The sequence below is a fragment of the Chiloscyllium punctatum genome, chromosome 40, assembly GCF_047496795.1.
Source record: "Chiloscyllium punctatum isolate Juve2018m chromosome 40, sChiPun1.3, whole genome shotgun sequence".
NCBI lineage: Eukaryota > Metazoa > Chordata > Chondrichthyes > Orectolobiformes > Hemiscylliidae > Chiloscyllium > Chiloscyllium punctatum.
In genome coordinates this window covers 39,647,236-39,663,821 of record NC_092778.1, presented here as the reverse complement: position 1 = coordinate 39,663,821, position 16,586 = coordinate 39,647,236, and the positions used below count along the sequence as shown (strand labels likewise).

General features: G+C 43.2%; 1 protein-coding gene across 2 annotated transcripts in view; it reads right to left on the bottom strand.

Annotated features, from left to right (window-relative positions):
* abat (4-aminobutyrate aminotransferase) overlaps window positions 1-16,586 on the bottom strand; it is a 174,267-nt gene that overhangs the window by 37,036 nt on the left and 120,645 nt on the right. For both annotated transcript variants that reach the window (XM_072559591.1, XM_072559592.1), the window contains exons 6-7: window positions 9,719-9,768; window positions 1,255-1,335 (exon numbers count right to left, since the gene is read on the bottom strand). In XM_072559591.1, the coding sequence (XP_072415692.1) occupies window positions 1,255-1,335; window positions 9,719-9,768 (131 nt within the window). The remainder of the gene's footprint in view (window positions 1-1,254; window positions 1,336-9,718; window positions 9,769-16,586) is intronic.

The following is a 16,586-nucleotide window of genomic DNA, read 5'->3' as shown; positions in this document are numbered from 1 at the left end:
TCACAGAATACAGGGAGAACTTGCCATTCGGATATGGAACTGGCTTAAAGGTAGAAGTCAGAGGGTGGTGGTGGAGGGTCGTTTTTCAGACTGGAGGCCTGTGACCAGTGGAGTGCCACAAGGATTGGTGCTGGATCCTCTATTTTTTGTCATTTACATAAATGATTTGGATGTGAGCATAAGAAGTATTGTTAGCAAGTTTGCAGATGACACCAAAATTAGAGGTGTAGTGGACAGCAAAGAAGGTTACCTTAGATTACAACAGGATCTTGACCAGATGGGCCAATGGGCCAAGAAGTGGCAGATGGAGTTTAATTCAGATAAATGTGAGGTGCTGCATTATGGGAAAGCAAATCTTAGCAGGATTTATACACTTAACGGTAAGGTCCTAGAGAGTGTTGCTGAATAAAAAAACCTTTGGAGTGCAAGTTCATAGCTCCTTGAAAGTGGATTCGCAGGTAGATAGGATAGTGAAGAAGGCGTTTGGTATGCTTTCTTTTATTGGTCAGAGTACTGAGTACAGCAGTTGGGAGGTCATGTTGTGGCTGTACAGGACATTGGTTAGGCCACTGCTGGAATATTGCGTGCAATTCTGGTCTTCCTATTGGAAAAATGTTGTGTAACTTGAAAGGGTTCAGAAAAGATTTACAAGGATGTTGCTAGGGTTTGAGGATTTGAGCTATGGGGAGAGGCTGAACAGGCTGGGGCTGTTTTCCCTGGAGCGTCGGAGGCTGAGGGGTAACATTATAGAGGTTTACAAAAATATGAGGGGCATGGATAGGATAAATAGACCAAGTCTTTTCCCTGTGGTGAGGGAGTCCAGAACTAGAGGGCATAGGTTTAGGGTGAGAGGGGAAAGATATAAAAGAGACCTAAGGGCAACTTTTTCTCGCACAGGGTGGTACATGTATAGAATGAGCTGCCAGAGGATGTGGTGGAGGTTGGTACAATTGCAATATTTAAGAGGCATTTGGATGGGTATATGAATAGGAAGGGTTTGGAGGGATATGGGCTGGGTGCTGGCAGGTGGGACTAGATTGGGTTGGGATATCTGGTCGGTATGGGCGGATTGGACTGAAGGGTCTGTTTCCATGCTGTACATCTCTATGACTCTATGACTGTCTGCTACACAGCATTCACAAACAGAGATTAAATAGAACAACATTTTTTAATCCATTAAATTATGCCCCAACTAGCCTGGAATGCTGTCACACATTACCGTCCCTTTCCTTCCCGCAACATAGTTAAACTCACTGAAAGCAGAGTGTCAGACAGTTTCTGAACATAGTCCTCAGGAGGCATGCATCCTAGGGCAGGTCTGTTTATGAACGAACTCTGTGACAGAACACAACAAATAGTTAATAGACCTTTCAAAAGTAATGCAGTTAAAACAAGTATATGTGCAAACAAGAAGCTTAGGTTACTTTTTATATGAGAGGAAATGGGAAGAATGGGACGAAGAAGCAGCAAAAACTAACTGGTGTAATTTTATAGGGCAATGGAAATAGAAAACTGTGTGTAATTACACAAATCTTTGTAGATAGCAGAATAAATTGATACAAATGTCAAAAATACATCTGTGATCCTGGGGTTTAGAAATAAAAGGTATGGAGTAGAAAGGAAAGGAGGCTATTCTATACCTTTAGGTCTTAGGTCTCAGCTGGAATATTGTGTCCAAGTCCGGGCATCATACTTTAGGAAAAGTGTCAAGGCCTTGATGAAGGTGCAGAGGAGGTTTCAAGTCCTTGGTATGACCCAGAAAAGGGAGGAGGAGGAGACAATGTTTTAACACCTTGATGAGTTATGATCCGGAATGCTTCACATAAGAGGGTTGGGGGCAGATTCAGTTGTAATTTTCAAAACAGGTAGATGGATAAATATTTGAAGAGAGAAAGAGTGCAGGGCTTTAGATAAGGAGCAAGTTTGTAGGACCGAACAAATACCTTCAAATGGCTGCATAGCCATGATGGGCTGAATTGCTTCCGTTTGTGCTATGTGATTCTAGAATGCAGTTATAAAATTACCATACACTTCAATGTTATACTGACATTTATTTCAACTTGACAACTGCAGTTTCATAAAATAATTTAACCATCTGCAACAGTGCTTATTGGAGAATGAGTAGCGATTTAATTGCAAAGTCGGTAGTCTCTTTAAGCCTAGTCTATCATTATTGTGATCACATGATTTATAAAAGGAACATCATGGTATCAATTACACACAAATTCTAGTTGCTGTTGGATTTCCTTTTAGATTGACTGAGATGAAAAATAAAGAAATTACTGATTTTCTTTCTGGCTCTGTATACAGAAAAAAATCCCAATTGCTCTCTCTCAGCTTTTTCAATATCAAATGGGGTTGCAATGTTGGTTTATCACCCTTCTCCATCTCCATTCATACCAACCAGCATATGGATTTGGCAGTTGGATTTTCACAGCTCCCACCCCCCCCCCTACCAACCCCATGAGGAAAGACATTCTGGCTATTGAGGGAATGTAGCGTAGGTTCACGAGGTCAATTCCTGGAATGGCGGGACAACTTTATGCTGAAAGACTGGAGCAACTGGGCTTGTATACCCTTGAGTTTAGAAGACTGAGAGGGGATCTGATTGGGACATATAAGATTATTAAAGGATTGGACACTCTGGAGGCAGGAAACATGTTTCTGCTGATGGGTGAGTGCCGAACCAGAGGACACAGCTTAAAAAATACGGGGTAGACCATTTAGGACAGAGATGAGGAGAAACCTCTTCACCCAGATTCTGGATTAGTGGTGCTGGAAGAGCACAGCAGTTCAAGCAGCATCCAACGAGCAGCGAAATCGACACTTCGGGCAAAAGCCCTTCATCAGGAATAAAGGCAGTGAGCCTGAAGCGTGGAGAGGTAAGCTAGAGGAGGGTAGGGTGGGGAGAAAGTAGCATAGAGTACAATGGGTGAGTGGGGGAGGGGATGAAGGTGATAGGTCAGGGAGGAGAGGGTGGAATGGATAGGTGGAAAAGGAGATAGGCAGGTAGGACAAGTCCGGACAAGTCATGGGGACAGTGCTGAGCTGGAAGTTTGGAACTAGGGTGAGGTGGGGGAAGGGGAAATGAGGAAACTGTTGAAGTCCACATTGATGCCCTGGGGTTAAAGTGTTCCAAGGTGGAAGATGAGGCATTCTTCCTCCAGGCGTCTGGTGGTGAGGGAGCGGCGGTGAAGGAGGCCCAGGACCTCCATGTCCTCGGCAGAGTGGGAGGGGGAGTTGAAATGTTGGGCCACGGGGCGGTGTGGTTGATTGGTGCCGGTGTCTCAGAGATGTTCCCTAAAGCGCTCTGCTAGGAGGCGCCCAGTCTCCCCAATGTAGAGGAGACCGCATCGGGAGCAACGGATACAATAAATGATATTAGGAAGGCTCCTTTAGGGCCTTGGATAGAGGTGAGGGAGGAGGTATGGGCGCAGGTTTTACAGTTCCTGCGGTGGCAGGGGAAAGTGCCAGGATGGGAGGGTGGGTTGTAGGGGGGCGTGGACCTGACCAGGTAGTCATGGAGGGAACGGTCTTTGCGGAAGGCGGAAAGGAGTGGGGAGGGAAATATATCCCTGGTGGTGGGGTCTTTTTGGAGGTGGTGGAAATGTTGGCGGATGATTTGGTTTATGCGAAGGTTGGTAGGGTGGAAGGTGAGCACCAGGGGCGTTCTGTCCTTGTTACGGTTGGAGGGGTGGCGTCTGAGGGCGGAGGTGCGGGATGTGGACGAGATGCGTTGGAGGGCATTTTTAACCATGTGGCAAGGGAAATTGTGGTCTTTAAAGAAGGAGGCCATCTGGTGTGTTCTGTGGTGGAACTGGTCCTCCTGGGAGCAGATACAACGGAGGCGGAAGAATTGGGAATACGGGATGGCATTTTTGCAAGAGGTAGGGTGGGAAGAGGTGAATCTAGGTAGCTGTGGGAGTCGGTGGGTTTGTAAAAAATGTCAGTGTCAAGTTGGTGAAGAGACGTAGAGGAAAGGATAGCAAAAATGATTCTGGATGGGAGTGAAAGTAACAGGGTAGTTGTTATGGGAGACTTTAACTTTCTAAATATTGACTGAAAATACTACAGATGGGTCAGTTTTTGTCCTATGTGTGCGGGAGAGTTTCCTGACACATTATATAGACAGACCAACAAGAGGCAGGCCACATTGGATTTGATACTGGGTAATTTACTTGGCCAGGTGTTAGATTTGGAGGTAGGTAAGCATTTGGTTGATAGTGACTACAAATCGGTTATGTTCACTTTAACGATGGAAAGGGATAGGTATATACCATAGGAGAAGAGTTATAGCTGGGGGAAAGGGAATTATGATGCAATTAGGCAAGATTTAGGATGCATAGGATGGACATACTTGAAATGTGGAGCTTATTCAAGCGGCAACCTCTGCGTGTCCTTGATAATAAGTATGTACCTGTCAGGCAGGGAGGATGGGGTCGAGCGAGGGAGACGTGGTTTACAGAAGAAGTTGAATCACTTGTCAAGAGGAAGAAGAAGGCTTATGTAAAGATGAGACATGAATGCTCAGTAAGGGCAGTTGATAGTTACAAGTTAGACAGGGAAGACCTAAAGGGAAAAATAAGAAGAGTGAGGAGGGAACATGAGAAGTCATTGGTAGTTAGGATCAAGGAAAACCCTAAAGCTTTCTATAGGTATATCAGGAATAAAAGAATGAGAGGAAGGTTATGGCCAATTAAGGACATTAGTGGGAAGTTGTACATGGAGTCTGAGGAGATAGGAAAAACTAAATAAATATTTTTCGTCAGTATTCACACTGGCAAGGGGTGGCACGGTGGCACAGTGGTTAGCACTGCTGCTTCACAGCGCAAGAGACCCAGGTTCAATTCCTGCCTCAGGCAACTCTCTGTGTGGAGTTTGCACATTCTCCCCGTGTCTGCGTGGGTTTCCTCCAGGTGCTCCGGTTTCCTCCCACAGTCCAAAGATATGCAAGTTAGGTGCATTGGCCATGCTAAATTGCCCGTTGTGTGAGGTGAAGGGATTAATGTAGGGGAATGGGTCTGGGTGGGTTACTCTTCGGAGGGTCGGTGTGGACTTGTTGGGCCAAAGGGCCTGTTTCCACACTGTAAGTAATCTAAAAAAAAAGTCAATGTTGTCAAAAAGAATACTGAGATACAGGCTATTAGACTAGAGAGGATTGAGGTTCATAAGGAGGAGGTGTTAGCAGTTCTGTAAAGTGTGAAAATAAATAAATTCCCTGGGCCGGATGGGATTTATTCTAAGATTTTCTGGGAGGCCAGGGAGGAGATTGCAGAGCCTTTGGCTTGGATCTTTATGTCTTCATTGTCTACAGGAATAGTGCCAGAAGACTGGGGGATAGCAAATGTTGTCCCCTTATTCAAGAAGGGGAGTAGAGACAACACTGGAAATTATAGACCAGTGAGTTTTACTTCAGTTGTGGGTAAAGTGTTGGAAAAGGTTACAAGAGATAGGATTTATAATCATCTAGAGAGGAATAAGTTGATTAGGGATAGTCAACACGGTTTTGTGAAGGGTAGATCGTGCATCACAAACCTTACTGAGTTCTTTGAGAAGGTGACCAAACAGATGGATGAGGGTAAAGCGGTTGATGTGGTGTATATGGATTTCAGTAAGGCATTTGATAAGGTTCCCAACGGTAGGCTATTGCACAAAATACGGAGACATGAGATTTAGGGTGAGTTAGTTGTTTGGATCAGAAATTGGCTAGCTAAAAGAAGATAGAGAGAGGGTGGGTGGTTGATGGGAAGTGTTCGTTCTGGAGTTCAGTTACTGTTGGCGTACCGCAAGGATCTGTTTTGGGTCCACTGCTGTTTGTCATTTTTATAAATGATCTGGATGAGGGCATAGAAGGATGGGTTAGTAAATTTGCTGATGACACTAAGTCAGTGGAGTTGTGGATGGTGTCGAAGGATTTGCAGGCTACAGAGGGTAATGGATAAGCTGCAGAGCTGGGCTGAGAGGTGACAAATGAAGTTTAATGTGAAACAATGTGAGGTGATTCACTTTGGAAGGAGCAACAGGAATAAAGAGTACTGGGCTAATAGCAAGATTGTTGGCAGTGTAGATGAGCAGAGATGTCCATGTGCATAGATCCCTGAAAGTTGCCACCCAGATTGATTGGGTTATTATTGAAGGCATATAGTGTGTTGGCTTCAATTTGTAGAGGGATTGACTTTCGGAGCTAAGAGTTCATGTTGCAGCTGTACGAAACTCTGGTGTGGCCACACTTTGAGTATGATGTACATTTCTGGTCAGTGCAGATATGGAAGGATATGGAAGCTTTGGAAAGGGTTCACAGGCAATTTACTAGGATGTTGCCGGGTATAGAGGGAAGGACTTATGAGGAAAGGCTGAGGGACTTGAGGCTGTTTTCGTTGGAGAGAAGAGGTTGGGAAGTGACTTAATTGAGACGTGTAAGATAATCAGAGGGTTAGATAGGGTGGAGAGTGAGAGCTTTTTTCTTGGATGGCGATGGCTAGCACGAGGGAACATAGCTTTAAATTGAGCGGTGATAGACATAGGTAGTTTCTTTACTCAGAGTAGTAGGGGCATGGCTCCAACAGTAGTAGACTCACCAACTTTAAAGGCATTTAAATGGTCATTGGATAGACATATGAATGAAAATGGAATCGTGTAGGATAGATAGGCTTCTGAGTGGTTTCACAGGTCGGCGCAACATCGAGGCCCGAAGGGCTTGTACTGCACTGTAATGTTCTATAGTTTCCCTCTCTCAGCCCTCATTCTCATCTCTTCTCTCTCGTCTTCCTCTCACTGCTTTTGTCTCCTGATCCTCCCATTCATTGCTCCCGTCATTCGCCGCTCTCAGTCACTGCTTCTCTTCCCTGATCCTCCTACTCACTGCTTTCCCATCACAAACCCTCTCTGCAACCCAGCTGCCACCTTGATTGCCATCCACATCATGAACCCTTACCACTCGTCGAAATTGCTTTGTAACTGAGCATGACGCTATGTCAGCAGTGACTCTGGCTTTAATACAGGGCATGGTTTGAGCATGTGAATAGTGAGGACAGTTAGAAACTCATCCGTAGCTCCAGAATTGAAGTCCAGACTATTTTAACCACTAGGAGAAAGTGAGGACTGCAGACGCTGGAGATCAGAGCTGAAAAATGTGTTGCTGGAAAAGCGCAACAGGTCAGGCAGCATCCAAGGAGCAGGAGAATCGACGTTTCGGGCATAAACCCTTCTTCAGGAATGAGGAGCGTGTGCCAAGCAGGCTAAGATAAAAGGAGGGACTTGGGGGAGGGGTGTTGGGAATGCAATAGGTGGAAAAGGTTAAGGTGAGGGTGATAGGCCAGACAGGGGGTGGGGGCGGAGAGGTCGGGAAGAAGATTGCAGGTCAAGAAGGCAGTGCTGAGTCCGAGGATTTGGACTGAGATAAGGTGGGGGGAGGGGAAATGAGGAAGCTGGAGAAATCTGCATTCATCCCTTGTGGTTGGAGGGTTCCTAAGTGGAAGATGAGGCGCTCTTCCTCCGGTCATGTTGCCATGGTCTGGCGATGGAGGAGTCCAAGGACCTATATGTCCTTGGCGGAGTGGGAGGGGGAGTTAAAGTGTTCCGCCACAGGGCGGTTGGGTTGGTTGGTGTGGGTGTCCCAGAGGTGTTCTCTGAAATGTTCCGCAAGTAGGCGGCCTATCTCCCCAATGTAGAGGAGGCCACATCGGGTGCAGCGGATGCAGAAAATGATGTGTGTGGAGGTGCAGGTGAATTTGTGATGGATATGGAAGGATCCCTTGGGGCCTTGGAGGGAAGTGAGGGGGGAGGTGTGGGCGCAAGTTTTGCATTTCTTGCGGTTGCAGGGGAAGGTGCCGGGAGTGGAGGTTGGGTTGGTGGGGGTGTGGATCTGACAAGGGAGTCGCGGAGGGAGTGGTCTTTCCGGAATTGAAATCCTGCTGATAAACTCCCTGCCAGAAATAGGTGGAAAATGACACAGACCAGCAACTATCTACTGATATAATGTAGGTGGTAGCCTCAGCTTCTGGGGCGAGTGATGAGATCCTTCTGTTAGAAAAGTTGGGTAAGTCCATGAAATAGGATGTCTTAGCTCTCCTGGAGGGTGCCTGCTTGGGCCTCTTCTGGCCACAGCCTGGTTTCCTGCAGTCTTGAAAATGACAATATGTCTCATTCATGCAACCAGTTACAATTTGCAGAGGTAAACGAGCAGCCTCCAGTTCTGAGTGGATTCCTTACTTAAAGCTCTGTAAAGTAGATAATATTCAGAACAATGGATTCCCGAAGGGTGTTAATGATGGGTCTGTAATACAGGGACTTTTTTCACTCTGCCAAAGATTTAAAAATCACCTGAGTATTTGCCTGACCATGAAGGCTGGAATGGAGATATATCTCTTTCAGATTGTGTAGGAGTGGCAGCTTTCCTTCCCTGGGGACATTAGTAAACAAATCTGATTTTTTAATGATAGCATGATAGATTTATTTATCCTGGTGGTAGTCCACAGGTTAGTGGCCAAATTCAATTTGTAAATTACATGCTGGGAGTTATAAGCATGACCTCCTTTTACTAGTCCAGTGCTACAAACACTACCTGACCACATCTAATTTAAGAAGTTTTAAAACTCACACTGTAGTGTCCAACTTGGTTAAGAAAACTGTTCTGAAATTTTCTACGTTGCAAATTCTGTGATTACTTGGAGTAAGATACTCACACACATGCATTGAACTGGCATACAGGCAGTACTTCTATAATGCGTTGGTTGTGTTCTTGTGCAACCCCACATTAGAGAAATGTCGCGCTTTAGAAACAGCGCTTAAAGTGTTGGTGATGTAATCGCGTTACTGTCAACACGTTTTTAAAAAATCGCACTTTAGAAAGTGTCCCCAACTCATCAATCACATTACAGCGAATTTGTGTCAACGAAATGTGCGTTGTAGCAGAATGACTTATATCTCACAAACATATAGATACATGAATTAGTAACATGAGTAAGCCATTCCCCCTCCAAACCAGGTCCATCATTCAATACGATCAAGGTTGATCTGTTTGTATTTTGAAACCCACACACCCTGTATTACTGATAACCTTGGCATCCCCTGCCTAGCAAGAATCTATCCACCGCCACCTTAAAAATATTCAATGACCATCCCCAACCTCTTTCTGAGGCAGAGTCTGAAAGTTGCATAACCCTCAGAAATGTTTTTACCTTCATCTATCCAGCAATGGTGACCCCTAATTTTAAAACAGTGTTCCCCCTAATTCTGGACTCATCCACATCTTATCAACATCCATCTTGTCAAGTCCACTCAGGATCCTATAAACTTCAAGCAAATTATCCCTCATTCTTTTAAATTCCAGAGAAAACAAACGCAGTCTGTCCAATCTTTATTCTGCACTCATAAGAAAGCAATCAAATATTGTTTTTGAACTTGCAAAAAGATTAAGGTCTGTTTTGATTCAAAATACAAAAAGATTGCGATACAATATGTTAGTGTCGCGTCATAGAGTGGATACATGGATGTATCCATTTCTCTAAATAGTACATTCCCACACTCATGCGGAACATCAAAAGAAGACAGTCAAAAAAAGCTGGAAGGTCAATTTATTCTAAAGATGGTGCTTATTATATTATTCACTTCACTGGCCACGGCATTACACTAGACAGTTCAGTCTCTCAGTAATGTGCTACGTATGAAAGTGGACAAGAAATTTAAAAAGGAGCAATTTATAAAAGCAGATACATACCACATTCTGTGGATTCTGCAGCACTTTAATCAATGCAGGATGGTTGTAACCTGGAACATTAAAACAAAGGCAAATTGTCAATATGTCTTGAATTTCTATTTATTACTGATTTTGCTTTTTAGCTTTAAATGCTCAAAAACAATTTGAATCAAGAAACTGCAATTTATACATCAAAGCAAAATCAGTTTTCAACAAAATATAATTTAATTCCCTTTAAGTTTCTGACATGAACAAACATTAATAATTGGTAAAATAGATGCTGAGCAGCTATATAATTATTGATATATCTCTATCAGGTTTTTTTTACATTAAATACATACAATTAAATTCAGGACTTGCAAATTTAATTTTAATTAAGCAAAAAAGGGCATTACATATGTAATCTGAAATCCAATACCATCTGTAGTAGTCATCTTAATCAATTTGTCCCTAAATACATTCTATAACAGAAATTGCAATCAAGCAAGAGCTAGGTATAATTACTCAAATGCAGCATGGTTAAATAATTACAACCTACATCACTTTATATAATGCACCCATAAAAAAATTGTGATCTTCCTGAACATCTTATTATCACATCAGGCAGTGACACTGATGCTTATCCAAATATGCATGGTGGCTCAGTGGTTAGCACTATTGCCTCATAGCACCAGGAATCTGGGTTTGATTCCCACCTCGAGCGACTGTTTGTGTGGAGTTTGCACATTCTCCCCGTCTCTGTGTGGGTTTTCTCCGGGTGCTCTGGTTTCCTCCCACAATCCAAAGATGTGCAAGTCAGGTGAATTGGCCATGCTATATTGCCCATAGTGTCAGGTGCATTGGTCAGGGGTAAATGTGGAGTAGGGGGTTGGTCTTCGGAGGGTCAGTGTGGATTTGTTGGGCCGAAGGGCCTGTTTATATGTAATAGGTAATCTAATCTAAATACAAAAGAACTGTGGATGCTGTAAATCAGAAACAAAACCAGAAATTATTAGAAAAGATCAGCAGGTCTGGCAACATCTGTGCAGAGAAATCATGAATACAGTACTTGGATAGATATCAGAGTTAATGTTTTAGGTCGAGTCACCCTTCCTCAGTTCTGAGGCAGGGTCACTTGACCCGAACAGTTAACTCTGACATCTATCCAAGTATTTGTAATTAGCATAATTCTCTCAAAGTATTTACATTTTCTGAATATGTGCTTACATTTTCCTGGCCAGCTTTTCATCTTTCACCCTTCACACAAACATTAGTTTATTCAATTGTACTGCTTGCAGTTCATCCTGTACCAAAATCTGTTTATCCACTACACTCGTTCTCATTGGTCTACATTAGCTCTGGATTTATAAGGACTCAAAATTCTTATCCCTATTTTATTTCCCCTTATGCCCTCATTTTAAAAAAATCTCTCCAGCCCCCTCCAGCCCTACACTATCCAGACTCCAGAGATGTTTGACCTCTTCTGTACACTCCTTCACTGCACCATTGAAAGCCCTGCCGGCAAACATCAAACCTGAAAACATAATCTCACCAGGCACCAACTAGCTACTATTTCAAGGGGCTATTTTGGTAAAGGAGATGCAGTTATGAATTCAGAATGTACATGTCTTCCTGTCAGGATTATGGATAGTTGGGAGGGGAACTTGGATTTCAGCAGTTTTCTCTTATTCTGTCCCAAACAGTGACTTTAAAATCTCATCGGAAAGACTGGCCGTACTGCAAATCAAGGATGTGAGATTGATAGCCTGAGGGAAGACTGCTGCCAGTGAGTCTCTGCACCACATGGAAAATCTTCCTCAAATTTGCTCTGCTGCATAAAATACAGCATCCACTGTTTACTAAATTACTAATTTTCAATGATATACTGGTGAATTAAAATTTTTTTAAACTTTCAGAAATAGTCAATCAGTTGTCAAGTGTATGTATGGGTTGATTGATGCCATTATCTTGACTGGGAAACCCCATTTTGCAGATTAGTTCAAAGGAATGAGTTAATGGATCAGGTTATTTCATTCAAGTATCATTTTCACGTGAACTGCTTGCTGAATATTGTGATTTGGCGACACTCCTTATGAAGCAAGTACTTTACAAGTATATTGAATGAGAAAAGTGCAAATTGGAAGAATGACTAAAAGCTTAGTTGAAAAAAGGGTTTTCTGAAAAAAGGGCTTGTAAAGGACCAGATAGAGGCTGAAGCAGAAAACTTAAGGAAGAGATTTGCAGCAAGTAAGATGTAGGCAGGTGAAGACTATGTTACCAATAGATAAAGAGCAGGAAGAATGTGTAAGAAACCAGTATAAAGGAACACAGAATTACGTGGGGTAGTGAGGAAATATAGGACTGGAAATGATTTTCTAGTGTAAGGAGTGCAGCAGCAATCCAAGGTATAGGGCACTGAAAGTTGGTAATTGTAGTGATGGGCTGCAATGGCGTCTAAAAATCAGCATCACTGTGAACTGGGTCTTAAGGAATCTGGCTCAGCCTGAGACAGTGATGGGTCTGTGGATGGAATCAGTTGCAGTCACAGAAATGATTGCTGTAAGCTTCCCAGTAGTGCCATAAAACACTTGAATTGAACAGATTTACAACAGCAGACAACAGAGATATAGCCACTCTGGACATACAGCGTCAGATTTAAGTGTCATAAATTTATCATTGAAATGTAATTTAAAAAGAGATTGTCAGGACATATATTTTACAAAGGGCATGGCTAACAAGCCTCATTAAATAGAAAGGTTTAAGGAATAATATTGCTTCAATATTATTCACCCAAAGTAATATTAATCTGTATTTCAATTGTAAATCTGATAAGAGCGCTGGCATTGTCAATTTAATTGAGTCCACTCTTGGTAAAAGAATGTTTGATTCATGTATGGCATTCATCTGTGGATCCCCAGCACAATTCAATTCCACAAAGGAACAATTGACCCCACCTCATTTTACCTCCTTTCTCCCACCACCAACTCAAATCAGTGCTATCCTGTACCAGATGTCTCGTCGAGAACAGGCTTTTACATTTGAATAAAATATAGCACTCGAGGTGAGAGTTCAATGGTCAACAACTATGACCTTACAGCTGTACCTTACTTCTTTTCAACTCCACTTGTGTGGTTTTCCAATTATTTCACAAGTGGAACAAAACTTTTGTTGTTACCAGTTTTGTCCTCTCACACACAAAATATAATCCCACAGCCACTGACTATCCATTGTACGTTATACAAGTTACTATCATTCCTGTCACAGCTTACACTGCCTAAAAGTAAGTAACTTTACCATGGAAAATGAATCCCACATCAGTGGACCTGTTAAACATGGCAATCGAAGTACTTGTCAGGAATGTGAGGTTTGCTGTTTGTACTTAGAGCCTCGAGGTAGGGAGGGAACCGATGTCATGCCAGACCTGCTGTTCCACCTGAGAGCAGGTAACTCAGCACAGATGGAGAATCAAATCGTGAAATATTATGATCACACATCTTTGGTTTACTCTAGATGCTGCTCATACTCACAGTGCCATTTGGTGGGTTAAGGTGGGGGCCGGAGGGAAACTCAAAATTTGTTGGCAATGTTTGGGAGAAGATTTGTAGCTCGGGTGCTCGTTGTTGTGGTTCTGTTCGCCAAGCTGGGAATTTGTGTTGCACACGTTTCGTCCCCTGTCTAGGTGACATCCTCAGTGCTTGGGAGCCCCCTGTGAAGCGCTTCTGTGATGTTTTCTCCGGCATTTATAGTGGCTTGTCTCTGCCGCTTCCGGTTGTCAGTTCCAGCTGTCCACTGCAGTGGCCGGTATATTGGGTCCAGGTCGATATGTTTGTTGATAGAGTCTGTGGATGAGTGCCATGCCTCTAGGAATTCCCTGGCTGTTCTCTGTTTGGCTTGCCCTATAATAGTAGTGTTGTCCCAGTCGAATTCATGTTGCTTGTCATCTGCGTGTGTGGCTACTAAGGATAGCTGGTTGTGTTGTTTCGTGGCTAGTTGCTGTTCATGGATGCGGATCGTTAGCTGTCTTCCTGTTTGTCCTATGTAGTGTTTTGTGCAGTCCTTGCTCATGCTGGGTATCGGGTCCTTCGTTCTGGTGAGTTGTTGTCTGAGTGTGGCTGTTGGTTTGTGTGCTGTAATGAGTCCTAATGGTCGCAGTAGTCTGGCTGTCAGTTCGGAAATGCAGGAGGAAACATCACAGAAGCGCTTCACAGGAGGCTCCCAAGCACTGAGGATGTCACCTAGACAGGGGACGAAATGTTTGCAACACAAATTCCCAGTTCGGCAAACAGAACCACAACATTTGTTGGCAATAAATAGAAAGCTATATCAGGTTTCTTTGCTGATATGTAGCTTATTCAATTGTGTGTATTACCAAAATACTTTATCCCTGCACAACCATTTTACTAGATGGTGGAGACAGTGGCCTTGTGACAATGTCACTGGACTAGCAATCTAGGACCCCAGGTAAACATTCAATGGCAGCTAGTGAAATTTGAGTTCTATAAAATCTAGAATAAAAAGCTAACCAAATGACAATTTCTGTCAACTGTCATAAAAACACATGTAGTTTTCTAATGTCCTGTAGGAAAGGAAATCTGCCATATTTACCTGGTTTGGCTTTCATGAAACTCTGGACCCACAGAAGTGTCAGTCACTCTTAACTGCCCTCTGGGCAATTAGGGATGGATATAAAGGCTGGTCTAGTCAGTGATATCTACTTTCCGTGAATGAAGTTTGAAAATCTCATCATGATTCAACTTGGTTACAAAATATTTGTGCAAACTGACAGTTTAACAAACAAAGTATTTTGCAGAAGCATAGAATGAATGATTTAATATTCTATTCATATGTATTCTTTCATTCCTGCCACCAGGCAACTTGGAGTCTAGCTCCTATCACATTGCACAATTCTCTATTAACTTCCTGTCATTACTGATAAATGTCTTAAGGAATCAAGCAAACCTAGGGTGAAAACTGTCTGACAGATTCAATCTTGTCGACAGACTCCAGCTAGATCAATGGCCCTGAACTGCTTGAATTACAGAGATTAGAGAACCGATTAGTCACCTGAAAATTTAATTGCACAATATATTAATAACTCACACAGTTGAAAATGTGTTTGCTTGTAGCATTGCTTTGGTTGCATCACAATCTGGATAAACAAGATGAGACTTTCTTTACAATCAACAGCAGAAATAGGGCCTAGGCCTGTCTAACACACTGACTATTTATCTGAACATTTTTCTGAGTCAGTCACTAATTTTTCAGCTGTCATTTCTTACTGCATTTGGGAACCCAATACCAGAGGGGAAAAGCCTGATACAATCGGTGAAGCATAGTGTTGTATTAAATGAATGTTGCAATTTGAAAAGAGCAGAGGCATTGAGGGACAAAAGCATTTTACACATTTGAATAGAGAGCTTTGGCTCTTCAGGCATTTTCTGTCACTGTTCCACATTTAGCAATGCTGCACACCTATTCCGGTGAAGAATTCTTTCATCTCCCAACTTTGCAGAGAAGAAATATGACTTGCATAACCATAACCACACCATCAACTTACTTAAATATATTCACCTCTGCAGGTGTTTCAGTCAGAAAACAAAAGTAGATGGAAAAATGGGAGAGGCCTTGTCATACCAAGTTTTTCTCAGCATTCCATCTCTCAACTAAAGTTAAGCTTTGCTGCATAGACAAGCGCCCAGCTAAAGGATTGGATCCGGCTGTGTCTCAGGGCTGCTTGCTTGCTGTCTAAGCATTCACCCACTTTGTACCCACGTACATTTTTGCACCATACATGCCAAACGCATCATGCCCTTTAATGCACTGTTACTTCAGCCAGAGACAGGATTTCACACTGCCATTTTGAGGCCGTCTTTAGTGCAGACACACAGACAGGCTGCTTGTCAATGTTGATCTGTCCTGGGGGTGGACTGGGGTGGGGAGACAACATTGTGAACAGCACACCAAGACAGCAATGTAAATCTTGCAGCAAACATGCCATGTTTATTCAACCAAAAAGCCAAGTTGGAAACTGGTCCTGTACAGCTGCAACATCACCTCACGACTCTTGAATTCAATCCCTCTGCTAATGAACGCTAATACACCATAGGCCTTCTTACAAGCTCTATCCACCTGAGTGGCAACTTTCAAAGATCTGTGAACATAGACCCCAAGATCTCTCTGCTCCTCCACCTTACTAAGAACCCTACCGTTAACCCTGTATTCCACATTTTTATTTGTCCTTCCAAAACGGACAACTTCACACTTGACAGGGTTGAACTCCATCTGCCACTCCTCAGCCCAGCTCTGCATCATATCTAAGTCCCTTTGCAGCCGACAATAGCCCTCCTCACTATCCACAACTCCACCAATCTTTGTATCGTCTGCAAATTTACTGACCCACCCTTCGACTCCCTCTTCCAAGTCATTAATAAAAATTACAAACAGCAGAGGACCCAGAACCAATCCCTGCGGAACTCCACTTGTAACTGGGCTCCAGGCTGAATATTTACCATCAGTTGTCGGTGATGTTCGATGTCGTTGGACTCCACATTGGAAAATGGATTGTGGGAATAGCAGACATGCAGGATCAGGTAGGGTACCTGGCCACCAGGCAGACCCCAATGCTGATGGTGCTCAGTGCAATGTGCATTGCTAGCCATAACTTTCCCTTCTCTGGATCTGAATTGCTGCTTGGAAATAGCTGGAACAATACCCAAGGTAGCAAAAGTAACTGTCAGTTTAATGGCCAAAAGTACGTGATCCATACTTGCTGGATTCCAGGAAGCTGTAGCGATGAAAACATGAAGCAGCCATTTGCAAAGTGAAGCACCAGCAGATTTACAATCATTGCAGTGTCCCTAACTTGCATTTAGTTTGTGGGTGCTCAGGGGTCAGATGCTGTTCAAAGGCA